Below are 19451 nucleotides of genomic sequence, written 5' to 3'. Positions count from 1 at the left end.
TCCGAATGAGGTGCCGTGGAGACAAAAGGAGCGAAAGTGTCGCTCGGCTTCTTGTGATAACTTTTCTAATGAAGCCGCCGCTAATGAAGACAAAGTGGCTTCATTGTTACGTCGTGTTATAAATTGTAGCGTTACCTGGGCATGCCCAGACATGGCGGGAGGTGTGATCAATAAAGTAGTTAATTCGATACAGCAAGGGGGATGCTCACACGGAGCGGCACGACTCACTAAAAAATGAGGGGTTACGAGGTTTTAAGGATGAGAGGAGGCTGAGCCCGGCTAAGAAAAACTGAGTAATTATTTATTATCATATCATATATATATGATAATTTTAGGAAATTCCTACATTCATTAATTTAAAATTAATATTAACCTCATCACACAGCAACTTAACACCCAAAAGGTACCATTCATTCATTCATTTTCTACTGTTTATCCTCATGAGGGTCATGGGGGGTGCTGGAGCCTATCCCAGCTGTCTTCAGGCAAGAAGCGGGGAATTGAACTCGGGTGTCCCAGCTGTGAGGTCTGCACGCTAACCACTCATCCGCCTTGCAGCCCACAAGTGCCTCTAATATAATAAAATAATAATCATTCATTCATTCATTTTCAACAGTCTGACTCATGGTGTCATCTTACAAACAACATTAAACTCATCACACAGCAACTTAACACCCAAAAGGTACCATTCATTCATTCATTTTCTACTGTTTATCCTCATGAGGGTCGTGGGGGGTGCTGGAGCCTATCCCAGCTGTCTTCGGGCAAGAGGCGGGGTACACCCTGGACTGTTCGCCAGCCAGCCAATCACAGGGCACATATAGACAAACAACCATTCACACTCACATTCATACCTATGGACAATTTGGAGTCAACAATTAACCTAGCATGTTTTTGGAATGTGGGAGAAAACCCACGCATGCACAAGGAGAACAGGCAAACTCCACACAGAGATGGCCGAGGGTGGGATTGAACGCGGGTGTCCTAGCTGTGAGGCCTGTGTGCTAACCACTTGTCCAGCGTGCAGCCCTTAATACTACGCATAGCTGCCAGGAAAAGACAGGAAGCAGAACTGGAGGTAGTAGAGATGTGGATGCTGAAGTTCACATTGGGAGTGACCACGATGGATAGGATCAGGAACTGAAATGTAATTGAACTCGGGTGTCCTAGCTGTGAGGCCTGCGTAGTAACCACTTGTCCTCCATGCAGCCCTAACAACTGAGCAATTATTCATTATCATATGATAATTTTATGAAATTCTTATATTCATTCATTCATTTTCTATTGCTTATCCTCAAGAGGGTCGTGGGGGTGCTGGAGCCTATCCCAGCTGTCTTCGGGCGAGAGGCGGGGTACACCCTGGACTGGTGGCCAGCCAATCACAGGGCACATACGTATAGACAAACAACCATTCACACTCACATTCATACCTATGGACAATTTGGAGTCGCTAATTAACCTAGCATGTTTTTGGAATGTGGGAGGAAACCGGAGTACCAAGGGAAAACCCACGCATGCACGGGGAGAACATGTAAACTACACACAGAGATGGCAGAGATTGGGACTGAACTCGGATCTCCTAGCTGTGAGGTCTACACGCTAACCACTCAACCCCCGTGCAGCCTGTCATTTAATTTATGATGTGAATTAATCCTCACTTTCTAAGCAGTTTTTGCAACTTTTGAACGGTGCTACTGCATGCATGTTTGGATGTGTGTGTGTGTGTGTGTGTGTATGGCCGCTATCTGCCCTTGCCGCTGGTGACAGCATGTAAGGCAATGAGGAGATGGGATGAGCTAAGCTCTGTCACGCGGGAACACTTATCGCAAAGAACCAGGAGACACGAACACACAGATGTAACGAGATGCATGTTCACTGGTGCACACCACTTACATAGACACACAAATAATCATATTTTTGCTAAACATATTTAAATATTTCCACACTCTGCCATCTCTGTGTGGAGTTTGCATGTTCTCCCTGTGTATGTGTGGGTTTTCTCCGGGTACTCCGGTTTTCTCCCACATTCCAAAAAACATGCTAGGTTAATTAGCAACTCCAAATTGTCCATAGGTATGAATGTGAGTGTGAATGGTTGTTTGTCTATATGTGCCCTGTGATTGGCTGGCTGGTGACCAGTCCAAGGTGTACCCCGCCTCTTGCCCGAAGACAGCTGGGATAGGCTCAAGAACCCCCACGACCCTCATGAGGATAAACAGTAGAAAATGAATTGTTAAGTTGCTGTGTGATGAGGTTAATGTTGTTTGCAAGATGACACCATAAGTCAGACTGTTGAAAATGAATGAATGATCATTATTTTATTATATTAGAGGCACTTGTGGGCTGCACGGCGGACAAGTGGTTAGCGGGTAGACCTCACAGCTGGGACACCCGAGTTCAATTCCGCCTCCTGCCTGAAGACAGCTGGGAAAGGCTCCAGCACCACCCACGACCCTCACGAGGCTAAACAGTAGAAAATGAATGAATGAATGGTACCTTTTGGGTGTTAAGTTGCTGTGTGATGAGTTTAATGTTGTTTGTTAGTGGTTAGCGCGCAGACGACCAGTCTCTTGTACCCGTCTCTTGCCCGAAGACAGCTGGGATAGGCTCCAACACCCCCCGCGACCCTCGTGAGGAAAAGCGGTAGAAAATGAATGAATAAATGAAAATTTAAATATTCTGTTTATTATTGATTCAAATGCAGACGTTTCACTTCATAGCGGCCATGTTTTTCAACCAATCAGTCCAGTGTATACACCACCTTTCACCACCCAAAGACAGCTGGGATAGGCTCCAGCACCCCCGTGACCCTTGTGAGGATAAGCGGTCGAAAATGAATGAATAATGAATTAAATGATCCAATATTAGTTATCATAATAGTCAGAATTTTGACCTACATGCTAAAAAACAAAGCCTGCACCTACTTCCTTTTTTTTTGTACTCCGTGTTGACAGTATCAGGCCTCAGACACATAAACAAGGTAAAAATGTCAAAGATAGTGTGATACATATTTGTATGCACTGCACTGAAACGTCAAAAGCCGCTAGTGAGAAAAGGGGAAGAAAAGGCTCATGACAACATATAAGACGTACGAGGGACACGAGGATAAAGAAATACTGCCTGGGGGGGTGAGTCACGCTTCACAAGGAGGTAGAGAGACAACAAGATGGGGAAAAAGGTGGGAGGTTATAGAGAAAGAGCTCAAAGGAGATCTGAGGTGGTGCAGGAAATTTGACAGAAAGTGAGAGTTGGAGAAGGGGGGGGGGGGGGGTGGGAAGAGAGGAGGACGACTCAGCCGAGTGAAATCCTCTTTGTTTGCCAAACACATAGATGCATCCGGACGACTTGGCTCTGCTGTACATTCCCGGCAGAACCCCCCCAAAATGGCAGATAAGGTTGTTTTCTGACGGTTCAGGTCGTAAATGTTGAAAACTATTTTTTTTCGGCTCTCTCCCGGTGCAGGAAAATCGACCCATCCGAAAAAAAGTGGTCTGTTCTGCTATTTTGAGGCGCTGCTTGGACTCATGATGAGCAGGTGGGTGGTTTCCCCCATGTCCAGGAGTGAATAATAATAATAATAATAATAATAATAATAATAATAATAATAATAATAATAATAATAATAATAATAATAATAATAATAATAATAATATTATAATTATATTATAAAATAATATAATATAATATAATAAAATAATATTATTAATATTATAATAATAATGGAAAACTGAAAACATTTTTCAACGTTTTTCAAGGAAGGGAAACTCGTGTATTCCTACAATTAATATTAATAATTATTTAATTAGTAATAAATAATAATAATAATAATAATAATAATAATGATGATGATGATAACAACAACAACAACAATAATAATAATAATAATAATAATAATAATTATTATTATTATTGTTATATAATAATTATAATAATGCTGAAGTTCACATCGAGAGTGACCACGATGGATAGGATCAGGAACTGAACTATAATAATAATAATAATAATAATAATAATAATAATAATAATAATAATAATAATAATAATAATAATAATAATAATAATCATAATAATAATAATAATAATAATCATAATAATAATAATAATAATAATAATAATAATAATAATAATAATAATAATAATAATAATTATTATTATTATTATTATTGTTATTATTATTATTATTATTATTATTATTATCCGCATCTCTGCTACCTCCAGGTATGCTTCCTGTCTTTTCCTGGCAACTATGCATAGTATTAAGGGCTGCACGCCAGGTAAGTGGTTAGCATGCAGGCTTCACAGCTAGGACACCTGAGTTCAATTCCACCCTCGGCCATCTCTGTGTGGAGTTTGCATGTTCTCCCCGTGCATGCGTGGGTTTTCTCCGGGTACTCCGGTTTCCTCCCACATTCCAAAAACATGCTAGGTTAATTAGCGACTCCAAATTGTCCATAGGTATGAATGTGAGTGTGAATGGTTGTTTGTCTATATGTGCCCTGTGATTGGCTGGCCACCAGTCCAGGGTGTACCCCGCCTCTCGCCTGAAGACAGCTGGGATAGGCTCCAGCACCAACCCTCGTGAGGATAAGCGGTAGAAAATGAATGAATGAATGGTACCTTTTGGGTGTTAAGTTGCTGTGTGATGATGTTAATGTTTTGAATATGACACCATTAGTCAGACTGTTGAAAATGAATGAATGGATGATTATTATTTTATTATATTAGAGGCAAGCCAAGCACCACCAAACCAAATTTTGTGTGCCATTGAGTATAAAGTGTACAAGTTTAGTACACAAGAAAGCAGCGGGGCGCCTTTTACGAATATTCAAATGGCGTTATAAGTGGTTTCCTTGACAAGCCATTTTCTCTGTCTAATTGCTTCTCAAGGTGCTGCTGATACAAAAATGGTCATTCAAGTTCTGCTCTTCGATTTGGAGCATTTTTACAAGACAAAGTACCGCAGAAATACAGTCAAGCATCGTTTTTTTTGGCAAAATTTTGCCTCGGGTTTTGCATAATATTGCATTTTCCTGTACTGTATCAGGAGCGCACTGCTAAATAACCTGCCATGGGGACAAGGAAAATAAAAAAATTAAAAGTGCCATGAATCTGATAAAGAAGGTAAGAAACGCTAATAAATTCAAGGATATTAGCATGGGCGTTCTTTGTAAACAACCCCGAGAAACTGTCCAATTTAAAACGTAGCAATTGTTCTGTAATTATATTTCACGCACAATTATTTTCAGTTGTTCTTCAGCAAGTGGATTGTATCACGTCCTTAAATGAGAATTTTTAATTGGGGAATTTTATGGTCGAGGTGCTTTATCTCCAATACAATGAATATAACATTTGCATGGTATAATTATATTCATCACTTATAATTAGTTTGTTTCTCACTCGACAACTGTCTTCATCAATCTCCTTTTGTAATTAGTTTGCTTGTCTTTTTTTTTTTTAATATTTAATTTCCCCCGTTGACAAACCTTTATTCTGATAGTCACGTGTATCACAAGAAACACTATTCAGAAATCATAACATGGAACTAATTATTAGACTTGACTTCCTGTATTGTTTTCCTGGGGTTATTATTTCAAATAATATCAAACATGATTAAATAAATGAAAGTGTCCATTTTATTTTAACACAGAAATAATTTGAAGAAACAATTTGTCTTTCAAGCTCAGACATGCAATTAAAACATAATTACTTTTTAATTATTAATTATTAGATTTTTTGTTATTGCTGAAAAGCTGCATGCATGAAAGCTAATGTAACCATGCCAAGGGATAGCGCCAACCTCCAAAGTGGAACAGCCAAAAAGGAGGTACAATTTGAAGTTCAACCAAAATTATATTTATACTTTATTTTACTTTTATTTTATTTTACTTCATCCTTTTCTCTCGGATCACAGAATCCCCTTTTGCATTCATTAGCATTCAATAATGGTCACAACAGTTGAGAGGTTCGGACTAAAAAAGTGTACCCAATTTTTCTTCTTCTCTCTTTGGAATTTTTTTCACTTTTACTTCCACCGGCTTTAATTTTATTTTATTATTTATTATTATTTATTGTATTATTTTATTTTATTCTTGGACTATTGTGGACTAGAACTAGTAGCAAAGCATCTGTTAGAATAGTATTGTAACGTAAAGTTTCCATGGTACTTGTCTTGTATATTTCTTTGCTAACCTTTGAGTGTTAAGTTGCTGTGTGATGATTTTAGTATTATTTGTAAGATGACACCACGAGACAACATAATTATTCTTATTTGTGATTTATTTTTGGGTGTCTGGGATGGATTTCTTATGGGAAAATTTTTTCTTATTTAATTTTTCTTAATTTTTTTTTGGTTCTTTCGGATCACAGAATCTGTGACTCCTCTAGCATACATTAGCATTCAATAATGGTCACAGTCGAGAGGTTGGGACTAAAAAAAATAACCAATTTTGGTGGGTGTTTTTCCTCCTCTCTTTGGATTTTTTTCACTTTTAATTCCATGGTGTTGGCTTTTATTTTATTTATTATTATTAATTATTGTATTTTTTTAATTTTATTTTATTCTTGGACTAGTGTGGACTAGAAGTAGTAGCAAAGCATCTGTTAGAATAGTATTGTAACGTAAAGGTTCCGTGTTACTTGTCTTGTATATTTCTTTGCTAACTTTTGAGTGTTAAGTTGCTGTGTGATGATTTTAGTATTCTTTGTAAGATGACACCACGCGACAACATAATTATTCTTATTTGTGATTTATTTTTGGGTGTCTGGGATGGATTTCTTATGGGAATTTTTTTTCTTATTTAATTTTTCTTAATTTTTTTTGGTTCTCTCGGATCACAGAATCCGTGACCCCTCTAGCATACATTAGCATTCAATAATGATCACAGTCGAGAAGTTGGGACTAAAAAAAATAACCAATTTTGGTGGGTGTTTTTCCTCCTCTCTTTGGATTTTTTTCACTTTTAATTCCATGGTGTTGGCTTTTATTTTATTTATTATTATTAATTATTGTATTTTTTTAATTTTATTTTATTCTTGGACTAGTGTGGACTAGAAGTAGCAGCAAAGCATCTGTTAGAATAGTATTGTAACGTGAAGGTTCCGTGTTACTTGTCTTGTATATTTCTTTGCTAACTTTTGAGTGTTAAGTTGCTGTGTGATGATTTTAGTATTCTTTGTAAGATGACACCACGGGACAACATAATTATTCTTATTTGTGATTTTTTTTGGGTGTCTGGGATGGATTTCTTATGGGAATTTTTTTTCTTATTTAATTTTTCTTAATTTTTTTTGGTTCTCTCGGATCACAGAATCCGTGACCCCTCTAGCATTCATTAGCATTCAATAATGGTCACAACAGTTTGTACTTCCTCTCTTCCACAGTGCCACTGAAAAAAAGACATGAAGCAGAACTGGAGGTAGCAGAGATGCGGATTCTGAGGTTCACATTGGGAGTGACCATGATAGATAGGATCATGAACAAGTTGATATCAGTATTGGAAATGAGGTACTGGACAATATCGGTATAAATGTCTTATTTTTGGGTGTCTGGAACGGATTTCTTCTTGGAAATTTTTTTTTTGGTTGTCGTACATTTGGAGGAATGACAACAGTCGAGGTTCCGGCGTAGTCGATTCGTTCCGTTTATAATGCCGCCGCCTCATTAATGGCGAGTCATGAGCCAAGCGTGTTAAACCGCATGTGCATTATTATTATCATAATAGAATAGTCCTTTATATCCGTGTATGTGTTCAACCTAACGAACTTAAGTTAATGGGACTCATTTTTCCGTGTCTGGCTTCGACTGTACAGGCAAATATTAAAACCAACCATCGGAATGAGCTCCATTAATGCCACGGCACGCACACGCAATTCCACCAAAACTTTCCACAGACATTTGTCACCGCCCAATCATATCGCAGCCAATTGTCACCGCTCCGAATGGGACGAACGTTACGCACACAATGGAGACGCATCAATCATCGACGCCGGTGCTATTCACATATGACGTTTTTAATATACGCTTAATGAGCCTTAACTGGGCCAATACGTGCCCCCCATGTTCTGATCTCCTGGTCAGCAATATGGCGGACGTATCTCAAAGTCATCTTCATTTTAAAGTAAGTTCGTTAATTCGTTCCCGTCGTATATAGAAGACAAAGAGAAACGAGTCATCCATCTTTCTTAATCGTCCAAGCTACGTAGACACACACACACAGATGTGATGTCACGGGTCATTAAATAATAGTTTGTTTACGTGCTGGCAGCTCCGTGATGAGACATTAGTAAGAACGCCGCCAGATTGTTGATGAGGGCGCCGTAATGACTACGACATCAGTAAGGCGCCACAGCCAGGTGGTCTGTCATGTTCCGCTCCCCCCTCCCACTCCAGAACGCAACCGGGGCCCACTTCCTGTCGGATGCGGAGAACTTAACCATGTGATATGTCGCCGTTGAACGCCTTAGTGGGTTTAAATGCATTCTTAGCCTGAGCTAAAAGGCTCATATGAGATTGCACGGGTCCGCTGCGTTATTCCCTTTAGTGTGAAAAATGTGCAGTCAACAAGATGATACACGCGGCGTTATTATCGTAATGATCAAGCATGCCTCGCGCCAAAGATTAAATCCATGTTTGCTTTTCTTCTGCACAGGTTATTACTTTCCTGAACACCCCGGTACTTTCTTACATCTCCCTGCAGAAGAAGCATAACTCGCTTTCTCGGCGGTATTAATCTTGCTTTATCTTGCTTATTTTTAGGAATTGATGCGGAGTTGTTGATTTATGTTGATAGGAAACGCTTAGCTTATCATACAGTATGTAGAACGCCATAAATAATGGCAAAAACCTGGAGAAAATGTAGAAAATAACGTCAAAATTGTGCTTAAAATTGTACTTAAAATACAGTAAAACTTTGGTTAGCATAATTAGACGTAGCTATACATTTTTAGGTTTACCTAAACGCACCATTCCAACAACGTATTTAAATTTTTTTAGTGTTGTTTATCTCGTTTCAATATTTGAGTTGTCACAATTCCTTAAACGCATCTTTTCACAAAAAATACGTTTTTTTCTTTTTTTTTAGTTGGGAGCTGATATTTTCCTGAAACTTACCTATGTTCTACTACTGATTAGAAATTATATTTTTGGTTTCTGATGAAAGAAATTCATTTTGGTAGGTTCCATGTAAGGATGTCCATTAATTATCGACCTGATATTAGCATAAAAAGCTTATCATACAGTATGTATAACTCCATAAATAATGGAGAAAACCTGGAGAAAATGTGCAAAATAATGTAAAAATTGTGCTTAAAATTGTACTTAGCATAATTAGACGTAGCTATACATTTTTATAAACCTAAACGCACCATCCCAACAACGTATCTAATTTTTTTTTTCTCGAGAAGCAAAAAGTGGTGATGATGCAACTCCCCACAAATGGATTTCATCTCATAATGTGCATGAAAGTATTCCGCACTGTCGGGAAATTTAGTTTTAAATTAGTGTTGTTTATCTTGTTTCAATATTTGAGTTGTCACAATTCCTGGAATACATCTTTTCACAAAAAATCTGTTTTTTTTTTCTTTTTTTTAGTTGGGAGCTGTTATTTTCCTGAAACTTACCTATGTTCTACTACTGATTAGAAATTATATTTTTGGTTTCTGATGAAAGAAATTCGTTTTGGTAGGTTCCATGTAAGGATGTCCATTAATTATCGACCTGATATTAGCATAAAAAGCTTATCATACAGTATGTATAACTCCATAAATAATGGAGAAAACCTGGAGAAAATGTACAAAATAATGTAAAAATTGTGCTTAAAATTGTACTTAGCATAATTAGACGTAGCTATACATTTTTATAAACCTAAACGCACCATCCCAACAACGTATTTAATTTTTTTTTTCTCGAGAAGCAAAAAGTGGTGATGATGCAACTCCCCACAAATGGATTTCATCTCATAACGTGCATGAAAGTATTCCGCACTGTCGGGAAATTTATTTTTAAATTAGTGTTGTTTATCTCGTTTCAATATTTGAGTTGTCACAATTCCTTAAACGCATCTTCTTACAAAAAATAAGTGTTTTTCTTTTTTTTTAGTTGGGAGCTGATATTTTCCTGAAACTTACCTATGTTCTACTACTGATTAGAAATTATATTTTTGGTTTCTGATGAAAGAAATTCATTTTGGTAGGTTCCATGTAAGGATGTCCATTAATTATCGACCTGATATTAGCATAAAAAGCTTATCATACAGTATGTGTAACTCCATAAATAATGGAGAAAACCTGGAGAAAATGTACAAAATAATGTAAAAATTGTGCTTAAAATTGTACTTAGCATAATTAGACGTAGCTATACATTTTTATAAACCTAAACGCACCATTCCAACAACGTATTTAATTTTTTTTTCTCGAGAAGCAAAAAGTGGTGATGATGCAACTCCCCACAAATGGATTTCATTTCATAACGTGCATGAAAGTATTCCGCATTGTCGGGAAATTTATTTGTAAATTATTGTTGTTTATCTCGTTTCAATATTTGAGTTGTCACAATTCCATATACACATCTTTTCACAAAAAATAAGTTTTTTTTCTTTTTTTTTAGTTGGGAGCTGATATTTTCCTGAAACTTACCTATGTTCTACTACTGATTAGAAATTATATTTTTGGTTTCTGATGAAAGAAATTCGTTTTGGTAGGTTCCATGTAAGGATGTCCATTAATTATCGACCTGATATTAGCATAAAAAGCTTATCATACAGTATGTATAACTCCATAAATAATGGAGAAAACCTGGAGAAAATGTACAAAATAATGTAAAAATTGTGCTTAAAATTGTACTTAGCATAATTAGACGTAGCTATACATTTTTATAAACCTAAACGCACCATCCCAACAACGTATTTCATTTTTTTTTTCTCGAGAGGTGAAAAGTGGTGATGATGCAACTCCCCACAAATGGATTTCATTTCATAACGTGCATGAAAGTATTCCGCATTGTCGGGAAATTTATTTTTAAATTAGTGTTGTTTATCTCGTTTCAATATTTGAGTTGTCACAATTCCTTAAACGCATCTTTTCACAAAAAATAAGTTTTTTTCTTTTTTTTTAGTTGGGAGCTGATATTTTCCTGAAACTTACTTATGTTCTACTACTGATTAGAAATTATATTTTTGGTTTCTGATGAAAGAAATTCGTTTTGGTAGGTTCCATGTAAGGATGTCCATTAATTATCGACCTGATATTAGCATAAAAAGCTTATAATACAGTATGTATAACTCCATAAATAATGGAGAAAACCTGGAGAAAATGTACAAAATAATGTAAAAATTGTGCTTAAAATTGTACTTAGCATAATTAGACGTAGCTATACATTTTTATAAACCTAAACGCACCATCCCAACAACATATTTAAAAAAAAATTTTCTCGAGAGACAAAAAGTGGTGATGATGCAACTCCCCACAAATGGATTTCATTTCATAACGTGCATGAAAATATTCCGCATTGTCGGGAAATTTATTTGTAAATTATTGTTGTTTATCTTGTTAATAAATAATATTTTTTTTTCTTTTTTTTTAGTTGGGAGCTGATATTTTCCTGAAACTTACCTATGTTCTACTACTGATTAGAAATTACATTTTCGGTTTCTGATGAAAGATGTTTGTTTTGGTAGGTTCCATGTAACGATGTCCATTAATTATCGGCCTGATATTAGCATAAAAATGCAATATAAAATGCAACATATCAAACTTGAACTTTCATTTTAGACAGGGGCCTCAAACTAGTGTCCTGTGGGCCACGTTTGGCCCACGGGCCACGTGTTTCAGACCACTGATTTAAACTGTATTTACTATTTATTTCACCTTCCAAAGATATGGAGAGTTCAGAACTTGACTTTAGCACGAATGACTCTTACATTTGATGTTAGCTTATCACATCACGATGTGCTCAAACCCAAAATATTCTAATTTTTGGACCCTTTGGATTGGATAAACAACAAAAATATACTATACTTATACTGTACTATGCTTGGGGCAAGAGTAGTCAAGTGCATAATTGTTAAGAATAATAATATAATAATACTACACGAATACACTACGCAGCATAATGCAGATTTTGTAAGTTAAAAAAAATAAAATCAAAGAAAAACAAACAAAAAAAAACATGTAAGTTATTATTTCAGGTATTATTTTTCTGTACCAATGGTTAAGCAACCAACATAGGCTGATTGAGTAATTGGAAAATATTATTATTTTTAAATATTTATTTTACTATTTAAATTGTATTTAGGATTTATTGTATTATTATATTATAATTATTTATTATTTTATTATGATTTTATTTTAGCTAAATGTATTATTGAAACTGTATTTACTGTTTATTTTATAATCATAGTATAATGATTATTTATATATTTTAATATTAATTATTTTATTTTAAGTGAATATATTATTGAAACTGTATTTACTATTTATTTCACCTTACAAAGATATGGAGAGTTCAGAACTTAGCACAAAGCTTATCACATCACAATGTGTTCGAACCCGAGCAAAGGTTGCCGCTGTGTGCGTCTCATTATCGCCCCGTCTTAGAAGCATTCCTTTTTGTTTGTAATCTTATATTCCATTATCGATGATGAAATTACAGTCGAGCATGACACACGCATCAGCGACGAATGATGCAATTAATCAGCGGGTCCGACACCCCTGCAAGGTAGAAGCCAATATAAGTGTCAATAGGACAAGAACGGACAAATCTGTGTATTTTTTTTTTTTTTCCACTTGACCAAAACCCACACAGAGTGTACTGATTAGATGAACGTGGGAAGTGAAACAGCAATGTGTGTGCGTGAGAGAGATAGGGAAAAACCGGATAAACTTACACGGAAATCGATGAAGCGGCTTGGAAAGAGTTGCTGTTATCTGATCGGAATAAAAGTAGTACACACATGATCATTACGGTTTTTTTTTTTCTGCAAAATGAGCATCACACACACACACACACACATACACATACACAGTACAGTATAATAATAATAGGCCAAAGCGTTCCTTTTAATTAACAACCAGTCAAACCAGCAGCAGCAAACTCTAAAGCACCTTTAATACTCCCAACAAAGCCTCGATGGACACTACAGCGCAAAGTCATTCTAATAATGTGCCATTTCATTTGCCATTAGCGCAAATTGTCCTCTTCTTGAGGGCAATAACCATAATCCGAGCACTGCCTCGACGGGAATCTACGCAGCCTCTTGTCATGCACCTTAAATACAGTCAAATTAACTCTTTTTTTATTTTTTTTAATTTTTTTTAAAGTGTAATGTAACCATGTTAGGTTCCTTTGTGTTAAAGCATGTCTGAAACAAACGGTACAAATGAATGAACTTAATGGATTGGATTTTTTGAGCTTCCAGGTTAGAAAAAGAAATGTGTTTGGGAATTTTTATAGGAATTTAATGAATGAAAAAAAAAAAATTTTGTTTTTTTTTAAACTCCTTAACTATTACACGGTGCACAATATATTAACAGCCGTATACAAAAACAGAGCAGTGGAGTCTTATAGTATCACATGTATTGATATCTTTGCTTTATTATACTATAGTATATAGACAAACAACCATTCACACTCACATTCATTTGGAGTCGCCAATTAACCTAGCATGTTTTTGGAATGCGCCTCTAATATAATAACATAATAATCATCCATTCATTCATTTTCAACAGTCTGACTCATGGTGTCATCCTACAAACAACATTAACTTCATCACACAGGAACTTAACACCCAAAAGGTACCATTCCTTTTCTACCGCTTATCCTCACTGGAGCCTATCCTAGCTGTCTTCAGGCAAGAGGCGGGGTACACTCTGGACTGGTCGCTAGCCAATCACAGGGCACATATAGACAAACAACCATTCACACTCACATTCATTTGGAGTCGCCAATTAACCTAGCATGTTTTTGGAATGTGCCTCTAATACAATGACATAATAATCATCCATTCATTCATTTTCAACAGTCTGACTCATCCTACAAACAACATTAACTTCATCACACAGGAACTTAACACCCAAAAGGTACCATTCCTTTTCTACCGCTTATCCTCACTGGAGCCTATCCTAGCTGTCTTCAGGCAAGAGGCGGGGTACACTCTGGACTGGTCGCTAGCCAATCACAGGGCACATATAGACAAACAACCATTCACACTCACATTCATACCTATGGACAATTTGGAGTCTCTAATTAACCTAGCATGTTTTTGGAATGTGGGAGGAAAACCGGAAAACATGCACGGGGAGAACATGCAAACTCCACACAGAGATGGCCGAGGGTGGAATTGAACTCGGGTGTCCTAGCTGTGAGACCTGCATGCTAACCACTCGTACACCGTGCAGCCATTAATACTACGCATAGTTGCCAGGACAAAGACAAGAAGCAGAACTGGAGGTAGCGGAGATGCGGATGCTGTAAAAAAAAAATAAATAAAAAAAATATATTTTAAAAATATTAAAATATTATGGGAATAAAGTCATAATTATCAGACAAAATTTTACAAAAAGAAAAATTAAATAATTGGAAATTAAAGAAAAACAGTATGAATGAAAAAAACGCTGTAATTTTATGAGAATAAAGTCGAATAAAGAATAAAATGACGTATTCTAACAAGAGAAGTCACAATTATGCAACAAACTGGTAAGATTATGAGGCAACATATTTTCAAAAAATATATGAAATATGAGAAACCAACAAAAAAATGTACATTTTTGGCCTAAAGCTTGTTAAATTATGTGAATAAAGTCATAAAAATATTGGAAGAATGGAAAAAAGTCATAATATTCCAAAAATCATTTTTAAAAAAGCAAAAAAAATAAAGGGGGGGGGGGTAAAAAGCTGAAAGGGTTTGTACTTCTTCTCTTCCACAGTGCCACAAAAAAAAGACAGGAAGCAGAACTGGAGGAAGCAAAGATGCGAATGCTGAGGTTCACATTGGGAGTGACCATGATGGATAGGATCAGGAACAAGTACATAAGAAGGACTTTTTACATGTCAGAGATGCCAGACTGAGATGGTTCGGACATGTCCGGAGGAAAGATAGTGAAATAATTAGTTCATATTATTTTGATATTATTTTATTATTATTGATATTTATTGGACAATATTGGTATATTGGTGTATTGAATTAGTCTGAGGCAATGGCCGCTACCTATAACGGTCCCGGTTGATATTACAATGGAAATAGATAAAAAAAAGTTAGCTTTTATTCAAAAGATGTAATCCTTCAAATATAACCTCTTTTTTCCAAAGAAGTCATGGCTGCCGTTGGCTTTTTGTCCCGGGAAATTCCAACAATTTAACACCAAAAGACAAAGCAAGCCACTCGCTGACCCGAACCGTTCCAAGTGTCCGCACGCTGTCAACGGGAACGTTTTTAATTAGCGCCATAACGAAGACCGGAGGTGTTCTTTTCATGCAACCTTTGTTGAACCCTTCACAAAAAGGTTACACAGCCATGCCTCTGCAACCAGCTGAGAATTTGGGAAATGATGCTTCTTCTCTGCAGCCGAGGTCATTAATGCACACATTTTCTCCTAATTAGACCGTTGCTGCTGCAGTAACTCAACCCCATACACGGAATATACGCCTTTCATACCCTATGTCTTCATTTTTTCATCTTGCGGCTACGGCCTCCTGGAAAGATGGAAGTTCCTTTTAATATCGACTGCTAATTCTAAAGCACAGTGTGCTCCGGCTTTGAGACGTGATGCTGACCTTTTAACTTGCTTAGAAAGACTCGTTCCTGGAAGTCCACCGACCTCCTCAGCGCTCAGCAGTCTGCTGAAATCCACACTTGTATTTTTTTTTTTTTTAATCCTCACTTGGACTTGACATATGTTATGTTATTTACCTCAAGCATGTATGCTCGGGAATTTTTTTCATGAAAAAAAAAAACCAAACAGCAAAAATACATGTAAGTTATTATTTTTATTATTTTTCTGTACTTGCCAATTGTTAAGCAACTAACATAGGCCGATTGAGTAATTTGGAAATATTCTTATTATTTTTAAATATTTATTTTACTACTTAAATTGTATTTGGGATTTATTGTATTATTATATTATAATTATTTATTATTTTATTATGATTTAATTTTAGCTAAATTATTATTTAAACTGTATTTACTATTTATTTTAATATTAATTATTTTATTTTATGTGAATTTATGATCTAAACTGTATTTACTATTTATTTTGTAATCATATAAATTATATAACAATTATTTTTATATTTTAATATCAATTATTTTATTTTTGTAAATTAATTATTTAAATTGAATTTAATATTTATTTTACAATTGTAATCATTATTCTTCATTTTAATATTTTGAAATGAAACACTACATTTATTTTATTTTATGTGAATTTATGATCCAAACGGTATTTACTATTTATTTTATAATCATATAAATTATATAACAATTATTTTTATATTTGAATATTAATTATTTTATTTTTTGTAAATGAATTATTTAAATTGCATTTAATATTTATTTTAGAATTGTAATCATTATTCTTTATTTTAATATTTTTAAAAGAAACATTACATTTAATAGGATTCTTATATATTTTTAAATAAATTCATGTTTATTTGTTGGATAAATTTATATTAAATAAATGTAGTATATATATTATTTTTTGATTTTTTTATTGATTTAAATGTAAAAAATTAAATGAAATAAATTAAATTGAAATTAATTAAATTAGAAATTGTATATATGATGCTACAAAAAAATATAGTGTATAAATAATATATATATTATATATTTGGTCCCTAGTAAAACAGTATCATGCTATAGAATTGAGAAATTATAGTCATATTATTTATTCATACAGAGCAATTATTTCATCCATTATTAAATTCAGGAATAAATCACGGGATGCAGTTTTTCCAAGGCCTGGCCTGCACCAAGCGATTACATAAGCCGCCCCATCCATGTCCAAAATGGAACAAGCGGATCGTATATATATTTTTATATATCTATATCCATGACACACTCACCATCTCCCTGGCATCGCAGTGGTCCAACTGTTAGCTTGGCCTCGGAGCCAACTCGGTTGGTATCACCCACGGCAACCTGGCTGACTGGCAGGTGTTCCTTATATGTCAAGAGACCGGAATCTTCTCTCCTGGAGGACAAAATGCAGATCCGATTCATCTTAGCAAACTCGGAACTATAAGAGCCCTTCAATCTGTGAAGGTTAAGAAGAAAAATTGCATGGTATTAAAAATTTAAAACAGACAAATGAGTCGATTTATTACTGGCATTATTAGATTGTTCATATTACCTTTTCAACTGACATTATTGAATATTTCCTTTAGAGGCGATTAAAAAAAAAAAGGACACAAAAAGTGTAATGCAGCCAAAAATAAGGGCGGAAACTGAAAATAGAACTACGGGGTCATATTTTTAAAAACCCAATCAGTCAAACACAAAGACATCAATAAGACTTATTTGTAGTCCCATCGTTTTTTTTTTTTTTTGGAGATGAGGAACGAGACATGAAAGCAAATGAAATCACTCGTTCTCACACAAGCCAATTAGCGGGAAGACAAACAGCCATAACCAATTGCGATGTTTATCTTACCCGCAACATTCAGCAGCTGCCTCAAAACATTTTTTGGGACACAAACTGGTGGACGGGGGGAAAAAAATGTCGGCTGTAGTGACTGGCCAAGGAGCGTGATGAGATTAGCATCAGATTAGCATGAGATACTCTGCTTTTAGCGATGGTGAAAGCTCTAATATTCAATAATAGAGTCCGCTTAATAGGCCAGCTGACCTTTACTTTTTAGTCTTAAATGGGCTTCTTCAAAAAGTAGGCAAATGTAGCTTCAGGTGGAGTGATGCCGGCTCCCAGCATGCCTTGCGGCACCGTTTTGTGTGTTGTTGTTCAAAGTATATGTCTCTAGTTAAAATAGTTGTGTAAAATTATCCACTCTCCATACATTATACTATCATTAAATCTAATTATGTAATTTTAGCAGGTGTGATGTTGGCTCCCAGCATGCCTTGCGGCACCGTTTTGTGTATTGTTGCTCAAAGTATGTGTCTATAGCTAATATAGTTTATCATCATCCACCAGTAGTATTGCTCGCCGGACAGAATACTATTGTTAAGTCTAAACTTGTACCTTTAGTAGGAGTGATGCCGGCTCCCAGCATGCCTTGCGGCACCGTTTTGTGTGTTGTTGTTCAAAGTATATGTCTCTAGTTAACATAGTTGTGTAAAATTATCCACTCTCCATACATTATACTATCATTAAATCTAATTATGTAATTTTAGCAGGTGTGATGTTGGCTCCCAGCATGCCTTGCGGCACCGTTTTGTGTATTGTTGCTCAAAGTATGTGTCTATAGCTAATATAGTTTATCATCATCCACCAGTAGTATTGCTCGCCGGACAGAATACTATTGTTAAGTCTAAACTTGTACCTTTAGTAGGAGTGATGCCGGCTCCCAGCATGCCTTGCGGCACCGTTTTGTGTGTTGTTGTTCAAAGTATATGTCTCTAGTTAACATAGTTGTGTAAAATTATCCACTCTCCATACATTATACTATCATTAAATCTAATTATGTAATTTTAGCAGGTGTGATGTTGGCTCCCAGCATGCCTTGCGGCACCGTTTTGTGTATTGTTGCTCAAAGTATGTGTCTATAGCTAATATAGTTTATCATCATCCACCAGTAGTATTGCTCGCCGGACAGAATACTATTGTTAAGTCTAAACTTGTACCTTTAGTAGGAGTGATGCCGGCTCCCAGCATGCCTTGCGGCACCGTTTTGTGTGTTGTTGTTCAAAGCATATGTATCGAGTTAACATAGTTGTGTAAAATTATCCACTCTCCATACATTATACTATCATTAAATCCAATTATGTAACTTTAGCAGGTGTGATGTTGGCTCCCAGCATGCCTTGCGGCACCGTTTTGTGACTTGTTGCTCAAAGTATATGACTGTAGCTAATATAGTTTATCACCATCCACGAGTGGTACTGCTCTCCAGACAGAATACTATTGTTAAGTCTAAACATGTAGCTTTAGTAGGAGAGATGATGGCTCCCAGCATGCCTTGCGGCACTGTTTTGTGCGTTGTTGTTCAAAGTATGTGTCTCTAGTTAACATAGTTGTGTAAAATTATCCACTCTCCAGACATTACACTAAATTAAATTCAAACATGTAACTTTAGTAGGAGTGATGTTGGCTTCCAGCATGCCTTGCGGCACCGTTTTGTGAATTGTTCAAAGTACGTCTACAGTTAACATAGTTAACATAGTTTATCATCATCATTGTTAAATCCAAACATGTAAATTTAGCAGGTGTGATGTTGGCTCCCAGCATGCCTTGCGGCACCGTTTTGTGTATTGTTGCTCAAAGTATGTGTCTATAGCTAATATAGT

General features: G+C 35.7%; 1 protein-coding gene across 2 annotated transcripts in view; it reads right to left on the bottom strand.

Annotated features, from left to right (window-relative positions):
- cntnap2a (contactin associated protein 2a) overlaps positions 1-19451 on the bottom strand; it is a 350688-nt gene that overhangs the window by 50022 nt on the left and 281215 nt on the right. For both annotated transcript variants that reach the window (XM_058059946.2, XM_058059947.2), the window contains exon 17: positions 17054-17181. In XM_058059946.2, coding sequence (XP_057915929.2) covers positions 17054-17181 — 128 coding nt within the window. The remainder of the gene's footprint in view (positions 1-17053; positions 17182-19451) is intronic.

Source organism: Doryrhamphus excisus, linkage group LG5 (assembly GCF_037039965.1).
Source record: "Doryrhamphus excisus strain RoL-2023G ecotype Guam linkage group LG5, RoL_Dexc_Guam_v1.1, whole genome shotgun sequence".
In the NCBI taxonomy this organism is placed as follows: domain Eukaryota; kingdom Metazoa; phylum Chordata; class Actinopteri; order Syngnathiformes; family Syngnathidae; genus Doryrhamphus; species Doryrhamphus excisus.
The sequence above is the reverse complement of the archived record's forward strand: the minus strand, read 5'-3'. Positions and strand labels throughout refer to the sequence as shown.